Source organism: Alosa pseudoharengus, unplaced genomic scaffold, assembly GCF_046254945.1.
Source record: "Alosa pseudoharengus isolate Yale_2024_CS ecotype anadromous, Long Island Sound unplaced genomic scaffold, YU_APseudo_1.1 YU_APseudo_1.1_scf_6, whole genome shotgun sequence".
NCBI classification, from domain to species: domain Eukaryota; kingdom Metazoa; phylum Chordata; class Actinopteri; order Clupeiformes; family Clupeidae; genus Alosa; species Alosa pseudoharengus.
The window spans coordinates 26574082-26595399 of NW_027468848.1; the positions used below are offsets into that span (position 1 = coordinate 26574082).

The following is a 21318-nucleotide window of genomic DNA, read 5'->3' on the forward strand; positions in this document are numbered from 1 at the left end:
CCTCTCCCTGTTTCCTGTTTTTCTCTGATCAGGAGCAGCCCTGTTGTTTCTGCATAGGACAATTTCATCACTGTCTGTCAGTCAGTCTCCGTCTATCTGTTTACCAGTCAGTATTTATCAGTGTCTGCTGTGCTGTTTCCATTTGTCCATATCTCACCGGTGTTTTGAAGGCCTGTCAGTTGACATGGACAGTGTAGTGTGAGGCGTGGGCAGTGTTATTTCTGGCTGTGCGTGGTCGCTTGCCCTGTGCTCACCAAGCCGAAGTGACATGTAAATGGACACTCACATCCATCAGCTTCACAGGGAAGACCACTCTCCCACTGATCACCTGACTACACCACAAATCCCCCAAAGGCCTTTCAATTGTCCATGCTGAAACCTTTGTCTTAAGTATGCAAGTGTGTAAAGTATATCATCACTTTAACATTACTAATTTCCGTTGCTGTTGTTCATTCTTATGGCATTTCAGTGGTATCATTTGTAGTGTTTCTTTGCTGATAAAAGTGTAGTACTAAGGAATCCTCTGGAGAGATCAGCTGTCCACATGTTGAGATTTTTGTCCTCCCCCATCTCTACGTCTCACGGGGATCGAAATGTGGTCTTCAGATATTGTGTGGGGCCTCATCATGTTTTTCTCATCTTAACTTTTTTTTTTCTTTTTTCCTCTGCCACTTTATTCTTTTACTTTGTTTCTTACTCGCTTTCTTCTTACTCATTCTTTTTTCTGTAATCTGAGAAAGGTGTTGATGGGTATTAATGAGTCCGGTGCTGTTGGTGAGTGATTAAGTGGTTGCATGGATATTACCTAACCTTTCTCCATCCACTCTGGTCACCCTTCCACAGCCACCCTAGAAGCCAAGGAGGGGAAAGGTATGCATATGCTCCGTGGAGACCCCACCCTGTGCCCTCATCCCACTATTGGTGTTGTGTGTCGTGCTTAGCCCCTTTCTAGTGGGAATTACACAAAGCCCTCTCTGTGCTGTGCTGTTGTGCTGTGTTGTGTTGTGGTTTTTCATTGTGATTCTGTCCATTGAACCGTGGAAACTGGATGTTCTTGCACTGTCAGTGGTTACAGCCAAGAATAATAATAATAAAAAAATATGTTTGGGTTCTACAGAACAGTAGACACTGATGTACATAAGCTCAGACATTTATTAGCTTGAGGGGAACTTGACCGGGAAAGAAACCGCCACGAATGCTGTGGACGACGACTCAGCAGTGCAGCAAATTAAGCTTATTCTTGCACCTGCCCCGAGGTCACACGCATCCACAGTTGGCCCTAGGAACTCTGCAGCTGGCTGATGTCACCTGTTGACCATAAGGGTGACTTCCTCCCCCCTTCGATCCCTCCTTGCCTTCCTTCTCCCCCCTCTGGTGAGGTTGTAAGCAGAGCTGGATAATACCCCGGCTGTGCGCTGATAGGCTTGGACCAGAGGACCTCCCTCTCCCCGCGGGATATTTTCAGACTCCTAATCTCGTTACGCCGCAAGGCTCCTGTCTGTCCCCACGGGCCGCCTCGCCTAGACTTGCGGTGCAACTAGCCCGCCGCCGCAGTGGCCGTGCTCCAGGTGACGCGCTGTTGTGTAAACACTCGGCTCCCTGAGAGGGAGGGAGAGCACGGACGGGAATGGCAGGGCGGGGGTTGGGGGAAGGGACCTCTACTGGGCATGCTCACAATATCTCAGAATGTCCAGCTAATGCAGGACAAGCCTCCAGGTCCCTGACACTCAAAATTCTAAATGTGGCTATTTTCTTGTTAGTTGGAGAAAAATAAATTGATTTGTTTTTGGTTGCTTGTTTCTGTTGCTTGGTTGGTCTGAAATTGACCCCAAAATGAAAGTGAATTGTTTTGTTTTGTTGGATGGGTTACCCTCAGTCTTGTAGCTGTGCAAGAATGTCCTTTTTCTGTGTGCTGGTTTTGCATGCATCTCTTACCAGTGCTTCCCCTAAACGTGGTGTTGTGTTGTGTTGTGTTGTGTTGACCTCTTTCTTCAGTAGTGGCTGTACTTTGACTTGGTAGGGTAATTAGGTCAGGTGTTTGATGTCATCCCTGACCCTGATAATGGTTTATTGTAGAACCTTGATACTGTAGACATGATATAGTAATATGGTTGGTTTTAATGTTTTTAATATTGTGTTCCAAGTCATTGTGGTCTCGTTAATATGATATGCAGGATAATTATCCTGAGTTGTGTTCTTTCATGGTTACTGTTTTGGTTCATATTAATTCTGATGTTTTTGCTTTTGCTGCAATTACTCTGGTAAGCTACATCATATGCATGAAACCTGTTGTGTTTGTGATGTACTGGGACGTGTAAAGTCGGTTGTATTTTGATTGTTTCGATATGGTTAACTGAAAGGTAATATTAATAGAAATAAACAATACCTGTGCTCTGTCTACATACACACCATAACACACTATGGTATGTTTTTCATTCATGGTGTGTGATTTGTTTGATCATTTATATAGATTGAATTGGTATAGCATGAACACTAGACTGGCACTCTCCATTTTCAGAACAGTCCCTAATACTTCCTTCCTTCCTTCCATCTCTCTCTCTGTCTCTCTCTCTCTTTCTCTCTCTGGTCCTCTTCCTCCCTTGCTAATCTCCTGGCAGCCATCCAAGGCTTCTCTCCCACAAGAAAGATACGCAACTTTGAGGAGGCACGAGGCTTGGACAGAATAAACGAGAGGATGCCGCCTCGAAAGGACGGCCAGCCGACCGACCCGAACGCCAAGGACGCCGACAAGAATGGCACGGACGGAAAGGCATAGACTTCGGGGGGCGGGGGGGGGGGGGACGGGGGCAAGAGCCTGCTCCAAACACAACCAGGCACACACCAGTGTTCTTTCTCTCTTTCTCTCTCTCTCTCTATATATATATCTGACACTTCTATCCTTCCAGTTTTTGTCCGTTTGAACGCTCTTCTTGCTCTTCTTTTCTAGCTATTTCTGTTCTATGTGTCTCTGTCTCTTGCCCTGTCTCTCCATCTGTCCCACTCCGTCTCTCCTTCCCTCTTGATCCTCTGTGGTTTTAGCAGAGACTGTCCCCCTGCCAGGCTCTCCTATTGGGCTGGCACAAGACAGGAGGAGAAATGGCTCGGTAAGCTCAAGAGGAAGAGATCGCTTTCAAATGAGAATATAAAACAGAAAAAAGAAAAGGACAGGTTTTTTTAATTTATTAAATGTAACTGTGTTTGATGTACGTACGTAGAGACAGTTTACTGTTCGGAGAAGGAAACCCAAATGGCCAGATATACACACCATCTGTCAACAACATACACAGTTTTGCTAATTTGTACTCCTCATCATGGACAACCATTGCAGAAGCACCAGCAGTTAATCATTTTGGTCCTCTCCTCTCCAAATGTCCTCCATCTCAACTGTGTGAGGGAACACTCTGAGCTGATGAATGTTCAGCATGTGTCGTGACTAAAAGGGATGTCTAAATCTACAAAACAACAATGCTTAACAATGCTATTGCAGAAAAGCTTTTTTTTAACTTTGGGAAAAGCATTTGTTAACAGATGTTGCTGTATTTGTTCTTTGTTATGTTGGACTATGATTGAAACAACTAAATGAAAAGGGAAAAAATGTCAGTTGTAGCTACTTGAGGGTTCAATGTCTTTCAATGTCAATGTCATTTAAAAAAATAAGCATTTATATATGTGTGTGTATATACAGTGAATATATAAATATATTTTTACCCACTCACAGAAATATTTCAGTTTTAACGTGAAGGATAGAGTGGAGTCAGATTAAGTGGTAAAAAATGTTTTGTTTTGTTTCTTTCTCCTGTGTTGAAATGTACAACTATTGCCACCAGCTGTTTGGTGTCCTAACTACTCAACCAAAGTCTGTTGGAGGGGGACGTGGTTAATGTAGTTCCCAAGGAGACTGCCAGACCTGCAGGTGCTTATAACACTCCTCTCTCAGCAGAGGAAGCCCAGTGGCTGATCGGAAAAGTATTCACGATCTGCGTAGGGAGTGCAAGAGTCATGTGAATTGACAGGACATGGGATGGGACCAAACCAAATGGATGTGGGTTTGGGATGGGGGGTTGGGTGGGCATGTGTGGGTTGGGGGTGGTTGGTCAGGGCTGGGGTTGGGGTGGTTGTTGTTGGCTTCAATGCCAAACGGGGATCTGCTACAAAATTTCATGTGAATGAGTGATAGGGATTGCAATTCATTGACTGCAAATGTGGTGTTGAAATATGTTTTATTTTTTTGTTTGTTTGTTTTTATTTTTCTTAAAACCATGTTATTCAGCCATTCCATTTAGTAGTAGCAACACTACATCCATCTGTTTGTATGGACCAGAATGTGTGAAGTCAACATTTGTCTCCACCTACTGTTGGTTTTCTGTAAGTTCACCGTCCTGCTAATACAGTCAATCTTCAGGGGGTTGTGAGCATTGTTAAGGGAGTTACTCATCCTACAAAGAAAGTCCAAAATCGCCCCCATTCTGTGTATTACAAGTTGGTGCTCATGATAAGAAACGATAGTGGGTTCCAGGCATTGTGTATATAAGGGGCATTTCACCCGCTAGTATTCAATTCATTTTCATTGAGAAGCGGGCGGACAAAAGCGGGCGATTTGAGTGGCAGTATGGCGGGCGGGCGTAGTCCCTGCATTAATGCCGCTTGCGTGTACAGATTGAGAACACACCAGCCTGTATCCAAGATGAAATATGTTCAGCTTTTGAGGCAGCGGTGCGGACACTTCAGCTTTGAGTTGAAAAGCACCTAATGTTGTGTCTCAACTGTTTGTGGAAATGCTTTGTTAAGATGGTTTAACTATAGCTTTAATTTTATTTACCACCTCATCCAAGCCAGTGTCCATTTCCTAATATACTGACTGAATATCAAGCCATCACTTTTAAATACCATGTACTGCATGTACTGTGAGTAGGAGATGGCAATGTTCTAAGATAAGATAACATATAAGCTGTGTTTATAGATGAGGGGTCAAGACTGCTAGGCACATGCACACATCCTCTGTGTAGCACAGGCCTATATGTCCTATTCAGCTCCTACAGGCCTATATGTCCTATTCAGCTCCTGTGTAGAGTGAACTGATACCCTGACCGTAACTTCAGTGTGTTCAGGCCTCAGAGCCCATCGCGTTGTTCAGCACAAGAGGCAGCCACGAGACTGGAGAGATGGACTCCTGTGGTTCACGTTCCCATATCTGACACTCATACCTTTTTCTTTATTTCTTTTTGTAAGTGTGTTCATATCAAATGGTCTACAGAATGGGAAGCCCCTAAATGCATATGTTGCTTTATCAGTCATACTTTTTTTTTGCGCCAAGTGTGTGAGCAGACAGACAGCAGCGTGAGTGGTAGCGTTTGGTGAGGTCTAAAGCCCGGCTAGGGCAGAGTCGCTGACCAAGGTCAGGTTCTTAACATATCTCACAGAATGTACAGAAATATACTTTATTACCAAGAGTCTCTTATTAGCTGTATAAAAAAAGGGTCGATCCTAATGTCGAGTACCTGTATTGTGAGGCAACTGTTAAATCTTGATTTTATGTAGGTGTATCAGTTGAGATATAAAATAAAAATGGAATACGGAAGTCTTTACATGGTGTTGCTTTTGTCTCTTTCTGTGTTATGAGTCTGTGGTTAACATGATTTTGGCTATGGGCTTGAGAGTGGAATTTCCTAGTATACATAATTGCTCGAATTACATAATAACTGGACCTGTGGTCTGTCAGGGTATGTCATTTGTTAGTGAAATGGTATTTAGGCGAAAGCTTTACTTCAAAGACCAAAGAACGTGTGTAATCTGACTGCTTTGGGCCTTAAAGTCTTGTGTGCCAAGGATTGTATATTTCTTTACTTTAAAATGACCATGAACTGAAAGGTTGGGAGTAAAAGAGTGTAGAGGAAGTATTTTAGTGTGTTTTATTAATATTTTTACACTTATGTTTACTTTTAATCTATGTATGTACAACATTACATAGAAATGAAATGGTAACAACCTGTTAAGTGTACAGTGTAGTACTTAAAACAACAAATTTACAGATAACTTTACTGAGGAAATAAAAAAAATCTGAGTTCATCTATGTACAATTAAAAAGTATACACAATATTTATTTAATATCTTATGAAGATGCAAAATCTCAAGTAACCACTGAAAGGCATAGACATGCCATACTAAGGCTCAAATTGGCATTTCAGCCCATTCATACACACACACATACACACAAACAGACATGCACATTCAAACTTGGCAATAAAAACTGTTTCATACAGTGTATGGCTATTAAAAAAAATCATGCCGCACCCTATGATTGAGTGGACATGAAACATTGCACTTGCTGGCTCTTCCCAGGCCATTCCATGTTCGTTTCTGGTGCACATATTCGCAGTTGGCGTTTCCCAAACCTCTCACTCCAAACAGACAGAAGTCGTGAACTCAGTGCAACTCCACAAACTCCTCTCCACCTGCTCTCGTCTCCTGATGCTGTAGATCATACTCGAGGTGGAGGCCGCAGAGCCTGTGAGAGCACGGAAATCGTGTAACCATTACGGAAGTTGTTAAAAAATGTTGTGCAACTTCATTAATATGACCACTTTTCATTTATATTGGGATAATCAGGTCCTAATTAACGTACATAATTCCTTTAAAAAAATATGTTGTTTAGCTGCCTTTATCAGTGCTGTAAATCAATGTTCTACCTTTGAGTCAGAGTAACCTATAATGTGCCAATGTACTTCACAAGAATAGAGAAGTTAAATGCGAAAGATATCTATGGTATTATCTGTAATTAAAAGTAAAAGCATTGTGGGAATGTGTTACATCAGGGATGGGATATTTGTTCTCTTCTTTGGACATTACCTCTCGTGCTGCCATGAAGTTGGGCTGCACTGGTCTACTCTGCCTACCAGTGGAGGGAGGTGGTGGTGGTGGTCTAGTATTAGGCCGTTGTGTCTGACAAGCAAGCAAACAGAAAACACAGTCAGGACTCTCAGTTAGAATTCGGACATAAGGGTTAATGAATTGTTAATATTCAGTGGGTGCTCCTTACTGCTTGTGCGTTAGGTTTGGGTGTCTTCAGTGGCTGGCGACCCAAAACAGGTTTACTCACAGGTTGGCTCTTCTGGGCTGGGAGACTGGTGGGGTGACGTTGGAAGATGGCAGAGTTACTAACCGGTTTATAGGACAGCGAGTGTGTGAATGTGCTTAAGAGAGATGAGAAAGAGAGAGAGAGAGAGAGTGTGTGTGTGTGTGTGTGTGTGAGACATGGTTTGCTTTTTCTCACCCAGGTGAAGAGTTTTGTCTTCGCTTCCACATGAAAACACTGGCCCCGATCACGATGATCAGACCCAAAAGGGAGAAAATTACTGCGATGGCTGTTACACCCTCTGAGAACAGACAAGAAGTAAGAGACAAGCTCATGAGCTGTAAAGTTTGAGGACAAAATATAGAACATCATCTCCCAGGAACAAGTTTTCCTATTAACTTTAAATACTACCACAGGACTAGGGAAAGTGAGGTTTTCCATTTTGCATGTCCTGTAACAGGTGACATTGGAACATCCTGCACCTACCTTTGGAGAGCTGCCACTTTGGATCCTTTGAGTCGCAGTGTGGTGGAAGCCACCCAGGTTCACACTGGCACTCTGATCTGTGATTGCACACCTAGATTTGCACACGGGGTGTTAAAACATGCGTCAGAACTATGGAATGCATACAGGAAGTCATAATCTGTTTATTTTTTATCAGTCCAAAAAATCATCAAAGGAAGACATGGTTAGAGACACCAAAAACAATGCAATCCTGACATGGAATGATGTTGTTACAAAGTAACAAGCCATTTGGTTATTACAATGCATGAAAATGCACTGTTCTGTTATCCGAAGTCGTCTTCTTCTTTTTATTATTATTCATCTAAATACAAAAATGTCTGCGTCCAATTCAGCTTCATCTGTAACGTTCAAACTTTGTAACGTAGGTCTTGCAAAGGACACTTAAGCAATGTATTTTTCGTGTTTGTAAACTTTATACTTACTGAGTATACCTAGAGATATTTACAAAAAACAAGCTTTTTTCCCCTATAGACTTTGCATTGGCACTATGACATCACAATGGGCTAAGTAAATTGATTTGCACCTGTATCAACTGCCAGCTGTTCAACTAGGCTCCATCAAAGAGCCAGTTAAACTGATTGCACCTGTATCAACTGCTTTCTGCTCAACTAGGCCAACTCTCTCTGTGTCTCTCCATTCTACAAGGACAAGGCACATTCCATCCAACTGTCTATCCATTCATTCTCTTCAAACCATTCACTCATCCACCCATTAAACTATCTATCAACATCCTTTAAACAATCTGCCTATCAACATGCATTCAACTTTCTGTCTATCAACATCCATTACACTATCTACATTCAACTTTTATACTCTGTCTCAGGCTTTAAGTATGCAATCTGTCTCTCTTAAGACTACAGATCCTGTTAAACTATTTCCTCTGCCCACAACAGTTTCAAAATAGTTCCTCACTACAATAATACACTATTAAATAATTTAACTATTTAAACTACTCAACTATTTAACTGTTCAGCCATTTCAACTGTCAGTTGTCATCAACTATAAGTCCCGCCAACTGTTTCCTCTGTCCACAACTGTTTCCAAATAAAAGTTTGTTTTGCATTTTATGTTCACATATGTTTCGCATTTTTATGCACTGGTAATTTCCTCAAAATTACATTTTCTAGTTTGGTTATTGCCATTATTACAACAAGCAAATGACAGCGTTTTTTACATAGCCATTGCTTTACATAGCATGAGTCAATAGCAGGATGCCTTTCTGTAAGAGGTTCTTACCCCATGTCCAGGGCACTTGGCTGAGCAGTTGAGCACTTTGTAGGCTGTCACAAGGTTCACACACTGATTCTGATTGCATACCTGGGAACATACAACATAACAGAGATGAGACAGGATGATATCAGCACACACACTTTTTAAGTCACTACATAGGATCAGAATACTGATGTAGGACTAAAACAGCCCCCAGCACATTTCTTTACAGTAAAACTGCTGTAGTATCGAGAATTGCAAAACTTAAATGGTTTAAATCAGTGGTCCCCAAACCTTTTCTTCAGAGGGCCAGCTCACTATGCCTGGCTCTAAGAGAGGGCCTGAGATTCAGAGTACTGTATGTCAGTAACCGTAAAATAGCTTAGTGCTGTGAACAACAGCAGTCTACCTTAGTTGAATATTAATCCATACATTTAATCATAGGCTATTGCAATCTAATACCATTGTTAGCTGTGTTTATTTTATATTGCCATCATGCCATATCGATATAAAATGCAGTTCAACATGGAAATAGCTCAAATGACATAATACTAATAAAAAGATTTTAGCATTCTTGAAGTATTTTATTCAAAACTTGTGAAGTCTAAACTCTGTTTCTTTGCATACACTGTTCAAGTTGTGAACAAGCAATACCCTACAAATAATTTAAAGTTTTCAAACTATGAGAGATTTATGAAGTGCTGGAAAAAACATCTGAAATGACCACCATTCTAACTTTCATTCACCAGTGCGTTTCCCAAAACCATAGTTGCTAACCTGTTATGGGAAATTGCATTTCAACCAACTTAGTTAGCAACTATGGTTTTGGGAAACGCGCCCCTGGTGAGAACTGTGTGAACTCTGCTGTCTTTTTTTTTTTTTTTTTTTAAGTATATTTTTTGGGCTTTTTATGCCTTTAATTATAGGACAGTGGAGAGTGACAGGAAATGAATGGGAGAGAGAGTAGGGGTGGGATCCGGAAAGGACCACAGGGCGGGAATCGAACCCGGGTCGCCGGCGTACGGTGCAGGTGCCCCAGCCAGTTGCGCCACAGCTGGGGCAACTCTGCTGTCTTTGTATTAACATTTGAACGAGTGAATAAAAAATAGAAATAATTGTCCCAGAAAGTCCCAGAAATATAACTTGAATAAATGTTAGGCCTATTAACTGATAAAGTTTTAGAATACTTTCAGTATACTCATTAAGTATAGTAGTATACCCTGTTGCAATTCTGCAAGCCTTACCATTCCCTCTCCACACTTGGTCCCTGTATCCACCTGTCCACGGTCGGTTTCAGGGTCACCATAGAATGTTGCTTTACAATCACTGAAGGCCACCAGTCGACCGTAATTGGGATTGTCATTGCCATCATGACAGAACAGCTTCCCACACATTATATCCCTGTAACGGTCAGATTAGATTCATTTTAAAGAGGTTATGGACAAACGGAAACATGGCATCAGATGTTGGAATTATGTGAATTTAAAAAATATATTGTGGACATACTCTTTCTGGCATGGCTGATACACATCTGTGCTAGGCCTTTTGCAGAAGCCATAGTAAATTCCCCTCGTGTTCTGGTTAAAGCAGAATTCACGGCCCACTCTTGCAGCTAAACAAAAGACCATCCACATTCAATCGACAATGCCAACATTTTCAAAAAGGTAAAAAAAAAAAATAGCAGCAGCGGAAGACCAATTAGCCCCTGATGGACATGACTGACTTACTTCCCCCCCACATTTGGATACACTGCTCCTCCATCTGCGGACACTGGCCATTGTAGCAGTAGCCTTTCCCATTCTCACACGGGAGGCCGTTCACGGTAAATACGTCCTCTGGACACTCTGTAGATTTGCCGGTGCAGTACTCTGGCAGATCGCAGTCACCGTGCTTGGGTCTACACTCTCTGTTGGGGGACATGATCTGAGGAGGAGGGGTGTAAAAACATGGAAAACCCTGATGAAACATCTAATAGGTGAAGTGTTTTAATAATAACAACAATAATACATTTAATTTTTGTAGCGCTTCTCAAGACACTCAAAGATGCTTTCAATCAAGTTATGATAGATGGTGAGTGTGTGAATGATCATTGCCAATTGGTGTATGCATAATATGAATTCTATTTTAACAACAGCTGTCTGCTAGAGAGCTGTCAAACTTCAGAAAATAGCCAGAGGCCATTGGGCTAAATGCTGGTTGTTTTGGAGCTGAACTCAAAGCGTGCTTGTATTTCCTCTTGTGAGATGATCTCTTGAAACCTACAGTCCTCTACTGATCCTACTGTACTGAAACCCACCACAAATACACATCCGTATCCACGTAACGAAAAACAAAAACATTACAACATGCTATAGAATGTCAACATAATGTTAAAACAAAGCCAATGTGTGCTTTCCTTACCTTGCAGTTCTCACAGCAGTCCCCTTCAGCACATTGAGCCCCTTCCACTAGTCTACAGTTGGTGGCATTGCAACATGGGTTGGTGCATTCCTGCTCAAAACACAAAAAAAAAGAAAAGAAAAAAAAAGAAATTAGTCAGAGAACAGGTCTAAACACAATCCTCATTTCCTGTTCCACTGTCTGTCAGCAATCATTTAATTCTCATAAGGAGTTGTCTCAGCTGGCCATGTTTTCTGCCTTAAATGGATGTTTAAAGTTTGAGCTCCAAGTTATATTAGTATACATAGGAAACAATATTAAACTGGCTTGTGGCCAAACCTCTCATGATCACATGCAATAATGTTACTCATACCCAGCAAGTGAACCTACAGTATATTATGACAATGGTTTGGACCTTTAACAGCACCTCAGAGGAGACTGGGTTGTCTACCACCACCGCTCCGTCTCTCCAGCAGTTTTGCCTTTTATTTTGCTTATTCACTACACCACATGACCCTGATTGCTTACACTTTTATTTTCCAACACTAATACTGACCTACTAAACCTACACTGTTAAGTTATCTTTATTCAATATTGCTACTCTGCGTATGGCCTTCCCTTTTCTCTTACACGGCCCTGAGCCAGGCTTTATAACACCTGCTCAGTCATACAGTACGTATGCCCTGTAGATTAAAGTAGCTTTACCTTTGACCTCCTCAGCGATACCCATGCCCTGTTGGTTCAGACTAGGTATGCCAAAATCCAGAATATCTTGATAGCATGTCAATTTCCAATTTGCGATAGCATGCTTCCTTACATAATATAGTTAACTCACATAATGCCACGTAGGCAACCATTGGCTCACTTTTTCTTCAGTCACGGACAAGTCCTTTTAAAATCTAAAAGTGACCACCCATTAAATCCATCTAAAAGTGACCATTTAACTACAAAGCCTTAAACATCCCCACTGGTCGTATGCATACTTGCCAACCTTGTTCCCTCACTTTTGCTACCAGTTCTTCATACTTAAACTTCTTATCAAAGGCTTTCACCTTCGCATCTTCCAAAAGAATAAGTTAAGTCATGTAAGTTGACTCAGAAAAGTAATTATTGTGTGCCTCAGGTACAGTTTTTTAACAAAGATATCTCCTGTTGGAATGTTATTTGTTGGCCTTCAGCCGTTGTTGCGGTATGCAGTGTGCCAAAGCTCCCAGTCCTGTCTGAACTTGCTAAAGGCATTTTTGTCAGGAGAGGGAAAGGATTTTTTCTCTAACACCTGTGTTCAAATCTCTTGTCAACGTTGTAAATGTTAAAGGGTTAATGTGTGGTAAATCTAAGTCAAACGTGGTAAAGTTTGGGGAAAGATTTCTGTCATTGTCTTTGGTTGTTGGTTTTGTGTCATAAATGGGCAATAACAGGACTCTTATCAATTCTGTTATTTACTCTGATGTACTGAGGTTTTACGCTGACGCCAAAGGAATGAGAGAAACAAATAGGAATTTTTTTTCTCCATGTGCCTCTCGGGGTGATCCGAGACACACAGGGTATTCACAAAGGTCTTCAGTAATACAATAATTGCATTTCTCCTTTAGGAGGTGCCCTTTTGTCTCACCTCCTCCACCACCGTGCCACAGTCACATTGCTCCCCTCGCTCCAGGAACCCGTTCCCGCACACCGGCTCCGTCACCAGTTCCTTGTAGCCTGGCTTGTTCAGCACACACTCGGGGTTGCGGTTGCCCAGAAAGTTGCTGTAGTCAGTACTGCTGCAGCTGCTGAATGTCTGTGGGATGCTATAGCTACAAGGACACAGCGACGGTACATTTACCACGCATGCGCAAGCTCCAACCACAAAACAGGGTTTGGAGCCGATATGTAAGTGAAGTTTGGGGTGTTTATTGTAATGGGGCTAGCCACACCATTTACCTTAGGGCTGCTGCCATTATGCAGCTGTTGTCTGGACAGACACAGGAACTCGTGTCATGGCTCATTCCCAAGTTGTGTCCCATTTCATGTGATAGTGTTGCTCCAACTGCAACAGCCCGATGGTTATGATCCTTTGAGAGACGCAGACAGGGGGGAGGATGAAGAAGAGGAAAAGGGAATAGAAATATTTGAAAAGTGTAATATTTTTGGAGTTTCACTTCTCCGTTTTTAGGGGATCTCTCTGTGACAGAGACCATGTTGAATTACACAGGTCCTCATATCTGTTTCTATCTCCTTTCATTCAATGCTACTCTGTCTATCTCCAGCACTTGCTCAGAATATATGAAATGTTATTTACCTGGACGACCCCAGTGGAGTGATCGGAGCACAGTGTTCCAATAAAGGCCAGTCCAACTGTTGATCCATCAAAGTCGATACCTCTGAAGAAAGGAATCCCATAAAAACACACACTCAAGGTTAATCTTTATCTTTTCTCAGCTGTCTCATTCTCAATTTCCCAGAGTCATTGAGGCATCGCAAAGGGTTTTAGGAAGCTTACGTTATCAACTGAGCATTGTCATGGCGCTTTCTCTTCTTCAGGTCAGAGTTCCTCCACTTGGTGAAACCGTCCAAGGTGGCCCCCGCTGGCGGGGTCACTGATATCTTGTCACTGTCTGTCCACACCTCCAGTCCAGTCAAGGCTATGAAGGTGTTGAGAGATTTATACACCTGTATGGGAGATAAAAGCAATGGATATTGATTGATAGCATGAAAAGAGGGATAGGACTAAATGACTAAATGAAATGGGTGAATGAATCAATGAATTTCTACACCAACAGCACTGACGCTCTTGGAAATTCAGAAGTGAAGTGAACTGTTGATGTCATTGTGGCTAGTCTGACACTCACCCCATTAACAAAATTGATGATCTCAAATATTCGCTTCCTCAATTCTGAAATGTCTTTTTTCATGCGTATATACTGGGACACAGGGACAACAAGTCATACTGTTAGTCATACAGTATAATGTCATCTATTTGCTCAGCATATTGTGCCTTGTGATGCTGTGCACTGTAAGGAATGGTTTTGGAAAGTGCAGTCAGATGGTTTGTCTCACCTCTCTATTGTCCGCTACAAGATAGAGCTCAATGTATTTCTGCTGCTGGAGTAATGAGGGTCTCTACAAAAAAAAAAAGTTGGAGTCAGATTCAGTCTCTATCAGTACTCTGAATAGTTACTCTTAAGTTCGTAAGTGGATACAGCATTGAAAGTGTCTTACAGCCCCACGGGATTGGGCTCTACTGGTTTTGGCGGGGTACTCCGGGTCCCAGCTGGTGTTGGTGACTCCACACGTCATTGGTTTGTCGTGAACATCATCAAACTTTAGAAGTGCATGGTCTCCATCTTTGTCCTCTGTCATGGGTTCAATCAAGAACTTCTGTTCTGCTGTCTGGATGTATCCCCTATGGAAGCAGCAGTAGCCATATTAGCAGGCCTACAACAACCATTTCTAACAAACACCCTATATGAAATGTACTGTGAGATACTGTGAGATATTCAAAGCTGTGGTAATAGCATGTACCGCTCAGATGTACCTGAGACCATCACAGGTGCTAACGCTAACCATGGATTCACTGTCGTTGACAATGCTTCCTTGATAGTAGCAGTGGTCCTGTTGAGGAAGTGATGGAGAAAAATAAAGTATGATTGTTTTGTCTGGTCACATGCGTCCAGTCAATCATTCAGTGGGCTTTTGTATTTACCAGGTCCTCAGGAGCAGAGGTGACCAGTGTGCCGTCGTCAGTATAGTATGTCTCACTGTATTCCTTTGTCAAAATACCGCTGCAAGTCAGAGGGAAGAGATTAGTGTTAGTCTTTTACCCATGCATTAAAAAGAGATATTAAGCACTTCAGACTGCAGACATATGAAACAATTGGTATGCCCACACCCAAGGGATGTGGGCTTGACAGACTAAACCACAAAATGTTCACATGACATACAGTACATTGCAGAATTATTCAGACTGAGGCTCACAAATGGAGAAGTAACACTTCAAAAACTCACTCATTCCACTCCAGGTTCAACTCGATGTCTTTTCCTTTTAATGTCATCCCATACTTCAGTACCTCAGGCCTAGAGGACTAAACAGGGTCACAAGACACAACATGTTATACAAAACTACAGACAATCCCACATTAGCCTGGATTCAAATGCCCACATATAACAGAACATCAGCTGTTACAACATCAACCATCGCCATACTATTTTCTCAGACGATATGATAATCTGTAGGAAATGTATCATTTAAAGACAAATTTGCTCCAGACAATTTGAGCAGTGTTGCTCATTTCTATGCACACTTTCCTAATGTACCACACAAAACAGTGAATGCACTGATTAAGAGTTGAGTGTTCATTTGGTTTTGCAAGTGCAACAGTCTTTGTTTTACCACATCTGATACTAGACATGTTTGCCATAGATGGTGACTCACCTCCACTGCCCTCTTGCTCAGGCTGTGAAGTCTGATTGGCCGGACCACGTCATACACCTTCACTCCATTAAACTCTGTGCAAACTGTGAAATGAGAACAGGTAAGGTGGCATCAGTGGGGGGTCACTGTACAACCTGTCTGCACAGTGGGGGGTCACTGTACAACCTGTCTGCATAGCAAGCTGTCTTATATTAATCATTAACACTGTAAATGAATATAGTTTCAGTGTGTTTCAGTTCCTGATGTTGGCTTGCAGTCAGTGTTTTTATTTGCTGTTACATTCTGGTAATTTCCCCTTGAGATGTATCACTGGGAAGATTTCACAAACTTGAATTGTCTTCCTTCCGTTTCTAAATCAGGTGGTTTCAAGAGATCCATGGACTAGTGTTAGTGTTATACAACTAGTTGTTGTAAAAGTCAGTAAACTATTAAAGACTACATTTTAATTTGAGTCCCAGATTCAAGGCATCTGTCTTAAAGGATACTGTAGCATGTTAGGGTTAACAATCTGAGACTATCCATGCCTTTTGTATGTCTCAGTTTTTATGTCACAGTGACTCAATGTGATGCATGTAGACCAATGCTTTCCTTATGGGTTTAGCACCACCAGTATGTAAAAACTGCTAAGAGCAATGCAATAGTCAGATAGTTTACAAGGAAAACTTGAGAGATGAGTTGAGAGATGTTCATTAAGCAGTTGTTGTAGAGCAGAACACCATTTAATTTGGACTTTGTTGGACAGGTTTGTGCATTGTGGGGCTGTGTTTAGTTGATTGTTAGCTCTCAGAGAATTTAGTGGTGATTTCAATGGTTAGATTGATTTGTTTAGATCCAGTGAAATTGCTGCTTTGACAACCTAAGTCATGGCTTCGGTACTCTATACAATAGGTACACTCAGAGCCTTATAGATAGAACATGTCTCTCTTGGGCTCTGGGTACACTGATCAGATAAGCCATGGGGAGTGGCATTGACTTGTTGCTGCAATCCACATGAATTAGCTTCCTCTTTAAAATGGTGTTATGGAAATGTAGCAACACCAGAAACAACATCAACAGTATACTAAATATGAACAACAGTATACCTGAAGCACTGTTCACTGAAAGATATGTTGTATTGGTAACTGGTAACACCTAATACTGTACGAAACTTATCAACAACAATGTAATAATATATTGAATATTAACAATTAGAAATAAGATTAAGATTATTACTATAACATGTTATTATTACTTTTAGTGGTGTCATGGTTATCCTTGACAGTTGAGAAAAATACAGCTTACAGTACTGACCTCTAAATAATGCCTAATTAATAGAAACAGGTTGCAGAGTCATACATGTGCCAACCAAACAGGTGATTTCACTTAAATTGTTCCCTTTCTAGATTACAATCTTCACATTCTGAAAAAATGCAGGGATATTCAATATTATTTTTTTGTAATGCTGAAAATATGTGTTTGTAAATGAGTATGACTAAGCAGACTTTTCATGAATATTTGTGTAGTCACTGAAAAATGACTATAGGTACTCTAACTCACTTCCTCGGTCTCATGTGATACTCCAGGTGAGCTGTGGGGAGTGGCATTGTTTGTTGCTAAAGACCACCTTCATTCATATAATCGCTATGAATGAAAGTAAATTTAGAATACATCCACAATGTACACAATCAAATTGATGTACTGTACACAGCAACAATGTACACAAACAAATTGATGTACACATCAACAATGTAATCAATCAAATTAATGTACACATCAACAATGTACAAACAAATGTACTGTACACCTCAATAACATATGAATTCAACATATTGAATTCAAACTACAAAACTGCCAAAATACTATGATTTAGCTCTATGTTATTATAGAGATAATACTTTCATGGCAACTTCTCTGCCCTGATACGCCAAGAAGGTTATTACGTAGGTGATTATTATAAACTAATTGTTTGAAATACATTATCTTTTTGAGCTTATCATGTTCATATTATCAATCATTTTTCAAACGTTTCTATGGTGTCATGGTCTACCATACTATACCACACTGACAGTTGAGGAAATTATGTTCGTTGTAGTTATCCCTATCAATGTGTAAAGAAGCCAAAAACACCTGCTAAGCAACTGCTAATAAAACACATTTCTCTCACTTCAGTTCCTGGCTCACGGGGACACAGAGAGTGCCTAGTTAAGTGTAAAGTAATGCTCTTCCTGTCAGTGATAAGTGTTAAATTTACAGCCCGTTTGAGAACATGGCAGTTTGGAGTTGAGTTTTGCAGTCATTGTGAGAGAGGGAGGCGAACGTATCTAGTGACTTACCTGAGGGATCAAGTGAAGCAGCCAGCAACAGAATCCACAACAGGAGATGTTTGCTTGCCATTGTCAGCGGGCGGACAAGCTACTGAAACTGGAGAGAACGTCCCAGGCCTTTATGGTCTACCTGCATGCCATTGTGTGTGTGTGTGTGTGTGTGTGTGTGTGTGTGTGTGTGTGTGTGTGTGAGAGAGAGTGCTGTTCAGGCCACACCTTTCAAGAGGGGGGCAGGTCCAGCCTGACACAATCACTTCCTGGTTGTCACTGTATAACATATTGCACCCTGGCCTGCATGTACAGGCCACAAGGAGAGAGAAAGAATGCAGGAAAAACACTGACTGGCTGGATTTCTGTAAAGCCTTAAATCACCCTTTCTTGGGTCACAACATTAAGAAATTTGAGTCACAGGCATCATTTCCTGAGTTAAAAAAAGGCTCAGCAGCCCATGCACACATGCAATGTCTTCTAGCAAGAAAATAATCACATCTTGACAAGCTATACCAGATAATTATTATTAAATAATAGAAATGATTATGAAATAATAATGTTAATACTCTCAGAATATCAGCAAACTGAAATTCTGAAAACTTTAATGCTGCTTTCCACTTTTTACAATTTGGACATTGTTGAAGTGCTGCCTACTTTTAACATATACATATACTTTATACAGTTTGACTGTAATTATACTCATACTCTTACCTTTAAACTGTTTTATAGTGTCCTTCACTCTTTTCTGTGATAGACTTATATGAAAACCTACAGATGTCAGCACTTGATTTCGTCACAGCTGACGAAACATGAATTGTCTATCCGTCAGGACTGTTATTGGTCCATCCAAAAACTTCCAGATGATGATGGTGAAGTCACTTCCTCTCCCTTCTCTTCATCTGACCCAGTGTGGTCACATCAGCCGACACAGCCGCGCTCCAGACATGACACCATAAAAATTAATCATCAAAGCCAAACACCAGAAGCAGCTTCTCCTTCTCGCGGATCTCCCTCTTTTTTCGTCCCCTATAACGCTGTCAAATGGGCTCCCACTGCGTGCATTCTTGCTCTGTGTCCAAAACCCAAAAGTCTTATGTCAAAGAACAACAGGGGTAGTTATCGGGCCGTCTCCTGCATCATCAAACACGGGCATTGTGTCTGCACTGCACAGATCCAGAAAGCAGTCTGTGTTCGTCCTCGGCATTTTTTGTCCCGGTTTGGCCTTTATTCCCTGCTCGCTCTATCCTTCGCTGACCCACATCATACAATGTCTCAGTCTCCTCTGTGACCGGAGCTGATGAACCGGTCAGTGCTCTGTGATTTGCAGCGAACATGAAATGCGTTGTAAGCTGTTGGTATTTTGGGTAGTGTTGAGGTTAATGTGCGCAGCTGGTTTCGCATGTGCAGGAAATGATTCATGTGAAACCTGAGAAGATAACTGGAAGTCATTTTATAAAAAGATCTGTTTTTTTTTCAAAGGAGTCTTGAGCAAGCTGAGTTACACGATCAAAACCTCCAATGTGTAATACTGTGAGAGTGTAAAAAGACAGGGAATATGCATCACTGAGCATCTATATGATCACATGTTGCTGCCGTTCACTAGTTTCCTCCAGCAATAGCAGACAAATATTTGTATAGACAAATCAAAAACAAAGTAGACAAACTTTTTTCAGATGTCCCTGTCTTATAAAAAGCCTATATATATACAGTACATATTATCCATATCAATAAATATAAATATGAATATATTTGAAATATATTCAAATATATTCATATTAAATTCAAATTTAGTTTATTATTATGCTGATCTGCTAGAAAGAAAAAACTCTCCACTGAACTTTTGCACGCTGCAAATATTCTGTGGCCAGACACTGATGGCCTGACCTGACCCTATGGAACGTGTGATATAGGCTACTGTAGCGCTGGAGAAAAAGGCCTTTGTTCCAGGCCCACCAGCGCTTACTTCCACAAAGCCAAGGCAGCTGCTGATGACCTCGCTTCAACTGACTTCACTGTGAACTCATAACGTGGATGCTTTCACGCTAAAAGTGCCTGTGGAAGCTCAATGTCGCTGTGAGTGTTTCATTGATACAGATACAGAAATAAAAGAAAGATTTTGCTAGTGCAAATGGGATTAAATATGATCAAAATTGTCCCTATCTTGCCCAAAATGAAAAGATTTAATGTTCTGGGGACACATGGGAAATCTGAGCACTAACATTTCCATAATAACATCAAACATCAAAAGCATATACATGTATTGCAGTACAGTTTCACATTGCTAAGGTATGTTGACTATTGTTCAGACGTGGCTGAAATTTTTCTTCTTAATTCATCATTGTATATTTCATGTTCAATGCAAGTTAGACTTTTATTTTGACTCCTCATTCAATGGAATGCTATAAATAATAAACTAAATGAAAATGGCATCGACGAAAATTATGGTACCCTTCACCTTATAGTGTGTTGCACAACCTGGCCGCAGCCGTGGCCTACTGGTTAGCACCGGAGGGTTGCCGGTTTGAACCCCGACCAGTAGGCACAGCTGAAGTGCCCTTTTGAGCAAGGCACCTAACCCCTCACTGCTCCCCGAGCGCCGCTGTTGTTGCAGGCAGCTCACTGCGCTGGGATTAGTGTGTGCTTCACCTCACTGTGTGCTGAGTGTGTTTCACTAATTCACGGATTGGGATAAATGCAGAGACCAAATTTCCCTCACGGGATCAAAAGAGTATTTATACTTATACTATATATATACCTTTAGAGGAAGTCACTTCCAACACACGCTTTCTATAGCTCTGAATGGTACTTTTCTGTCTGTCAACAGGCTGGTGTTCATTGTGCAATTGCACGTGAAAACCACCTCAAGGCTCTGTTTCTGCAGTCCTGTTCACACTACATGTATACACCAGTGACTGCAGTAGTGTGAATCCAAATATGGGCCCACATTTAAATGCTGTTTTATTTTAATACCACGAGAAAGATCCTAAGTTCAAACAGTGGATCAGCTAAAGGCTATTTTACGCCAGATGATGCTGTAAGATGGAAGTTTGCTTATAGACTGACTTTGCACTTGGCCCAGCATTAAAATTAGGGCCTATGGTGTATCTGAAGTACTCAGATGACACAGTCATTGCGGACACCTCCAACTCAGGGCAGCGTCTGCTGTGGATAACTTCTCACTCTGGTGCAAAGAAAACCATGAACCGGAGCATCACCATGGAGATGTTCACAGACTTCAGGCGCTCCGCCACCAGCCCCCCCCCCCCCCACTCTTTAAGTAGATGACCAAACAATCAAGAGTGGAAGAGTATAAAAACCTCGCTCTATCATCGTCCAACAGCTGACATTTAAAAAAAAACTCTGACCTTATCTTTAGAAAAGGTCAACAACACCTGTACTTCCGCTGTAAGCTACGATGGCTGCAA

At 41.4% G+C, this 21318-nt stretch overlaps 2 protein-coding genes across 4 annotated transcripts in view; one reads left to right on the forward strand and one right to left on the reverse strand.

The window, feature by feature from the left end:
- Positions 1-2785, forward strand: part of ppp3cca (protein phosphatase 3, catalytic subunit, gamma isozyme, a) — a 25162-nt gene extending 22377 nt beyond the window's left edge. For 2 of the 3 annotated variants that reach the window (XM_076270012.1, XM_076270013.1), the window contains exons 13-14: positions 844-870; positions 2619-2785. In XM_076270012.1, the coding sequence (XP_076126127.1) occupies positions 844-870; positions 2619-2776 (185 nt within the window). In that variant the 3' untranslated portion in view covers positions 2777-2785. The remainder of the gene's footprint in view (positions 1-843; positions 871-2618) is intronic. The other variant, XM_076270014.1, reaches the window with a different exon arrangement.
- Positions 2786-5895: 3110 nt separating this feature from the next.
- adam28 (ADAM metallopeptidase domain 28) lies at positions 5896-19194 on the reverse strand. Its single transcript, XM_076269588.1, has 23 exons — positions 18605-19194; positions 17912-18032; positions 15600-15682; positions 15173-15249; positions 14871-14949; positions 14703-14779; positions 14387-14570; positions 14225-14287; positions 14017-14088; positions 13668-13837; positions 13467-13548; positions 13109-13239; positions 12798-12981; positions 11207-11296; positions 10534-10729; positions 10313-10418; positions 10051-10207; positions 8834-8914; positions 7559-7649; positions 7271-7373; positions 7037-7121; positions 6847-6939; positions 5896-6505 (listed from the first exon to the last, which is right to left on the reverse strand). The coding sequence occupies exons 2-23, from the start codon at positions 17970-17972 to the stop codon at positions 6479-6481; spliced, it is 2292 nt and encodes a 763-aa protein (XP_076125703.1). The 5' UTR covers positions 17973-18032; positions 18605-19194; the 3' UTR covers positions 5896-6478.
- Between the last annotated feature and the right edge of the window lie 2124 nt (positions 19195-21318).

Bases quoted from the DNA above. Each gene is read 5' to 3' on its own strand.
- adam28 (XM_076269588.1), bottom strand. From the start codon at position 17,972: ATGGCAAGCAAACATCTCCTGTTGTGGATTCTGTTGCTGGCTGCTTCA. The intron at 13,240-13,466 runs GTAAATAACATT...CGTCTCTCAAAG, and splicing joins ACTCCACTGGGGTCGTCCAG to GATCATAACCATCGGGCTGT. The intron at 12,982-13,108 runs GTAAATGGTGTG...GTGTCCTTGTAG, and splicing joins ATAATGGCAGCAGCCCTAAG to CTATAGCATCCCACAGACAT.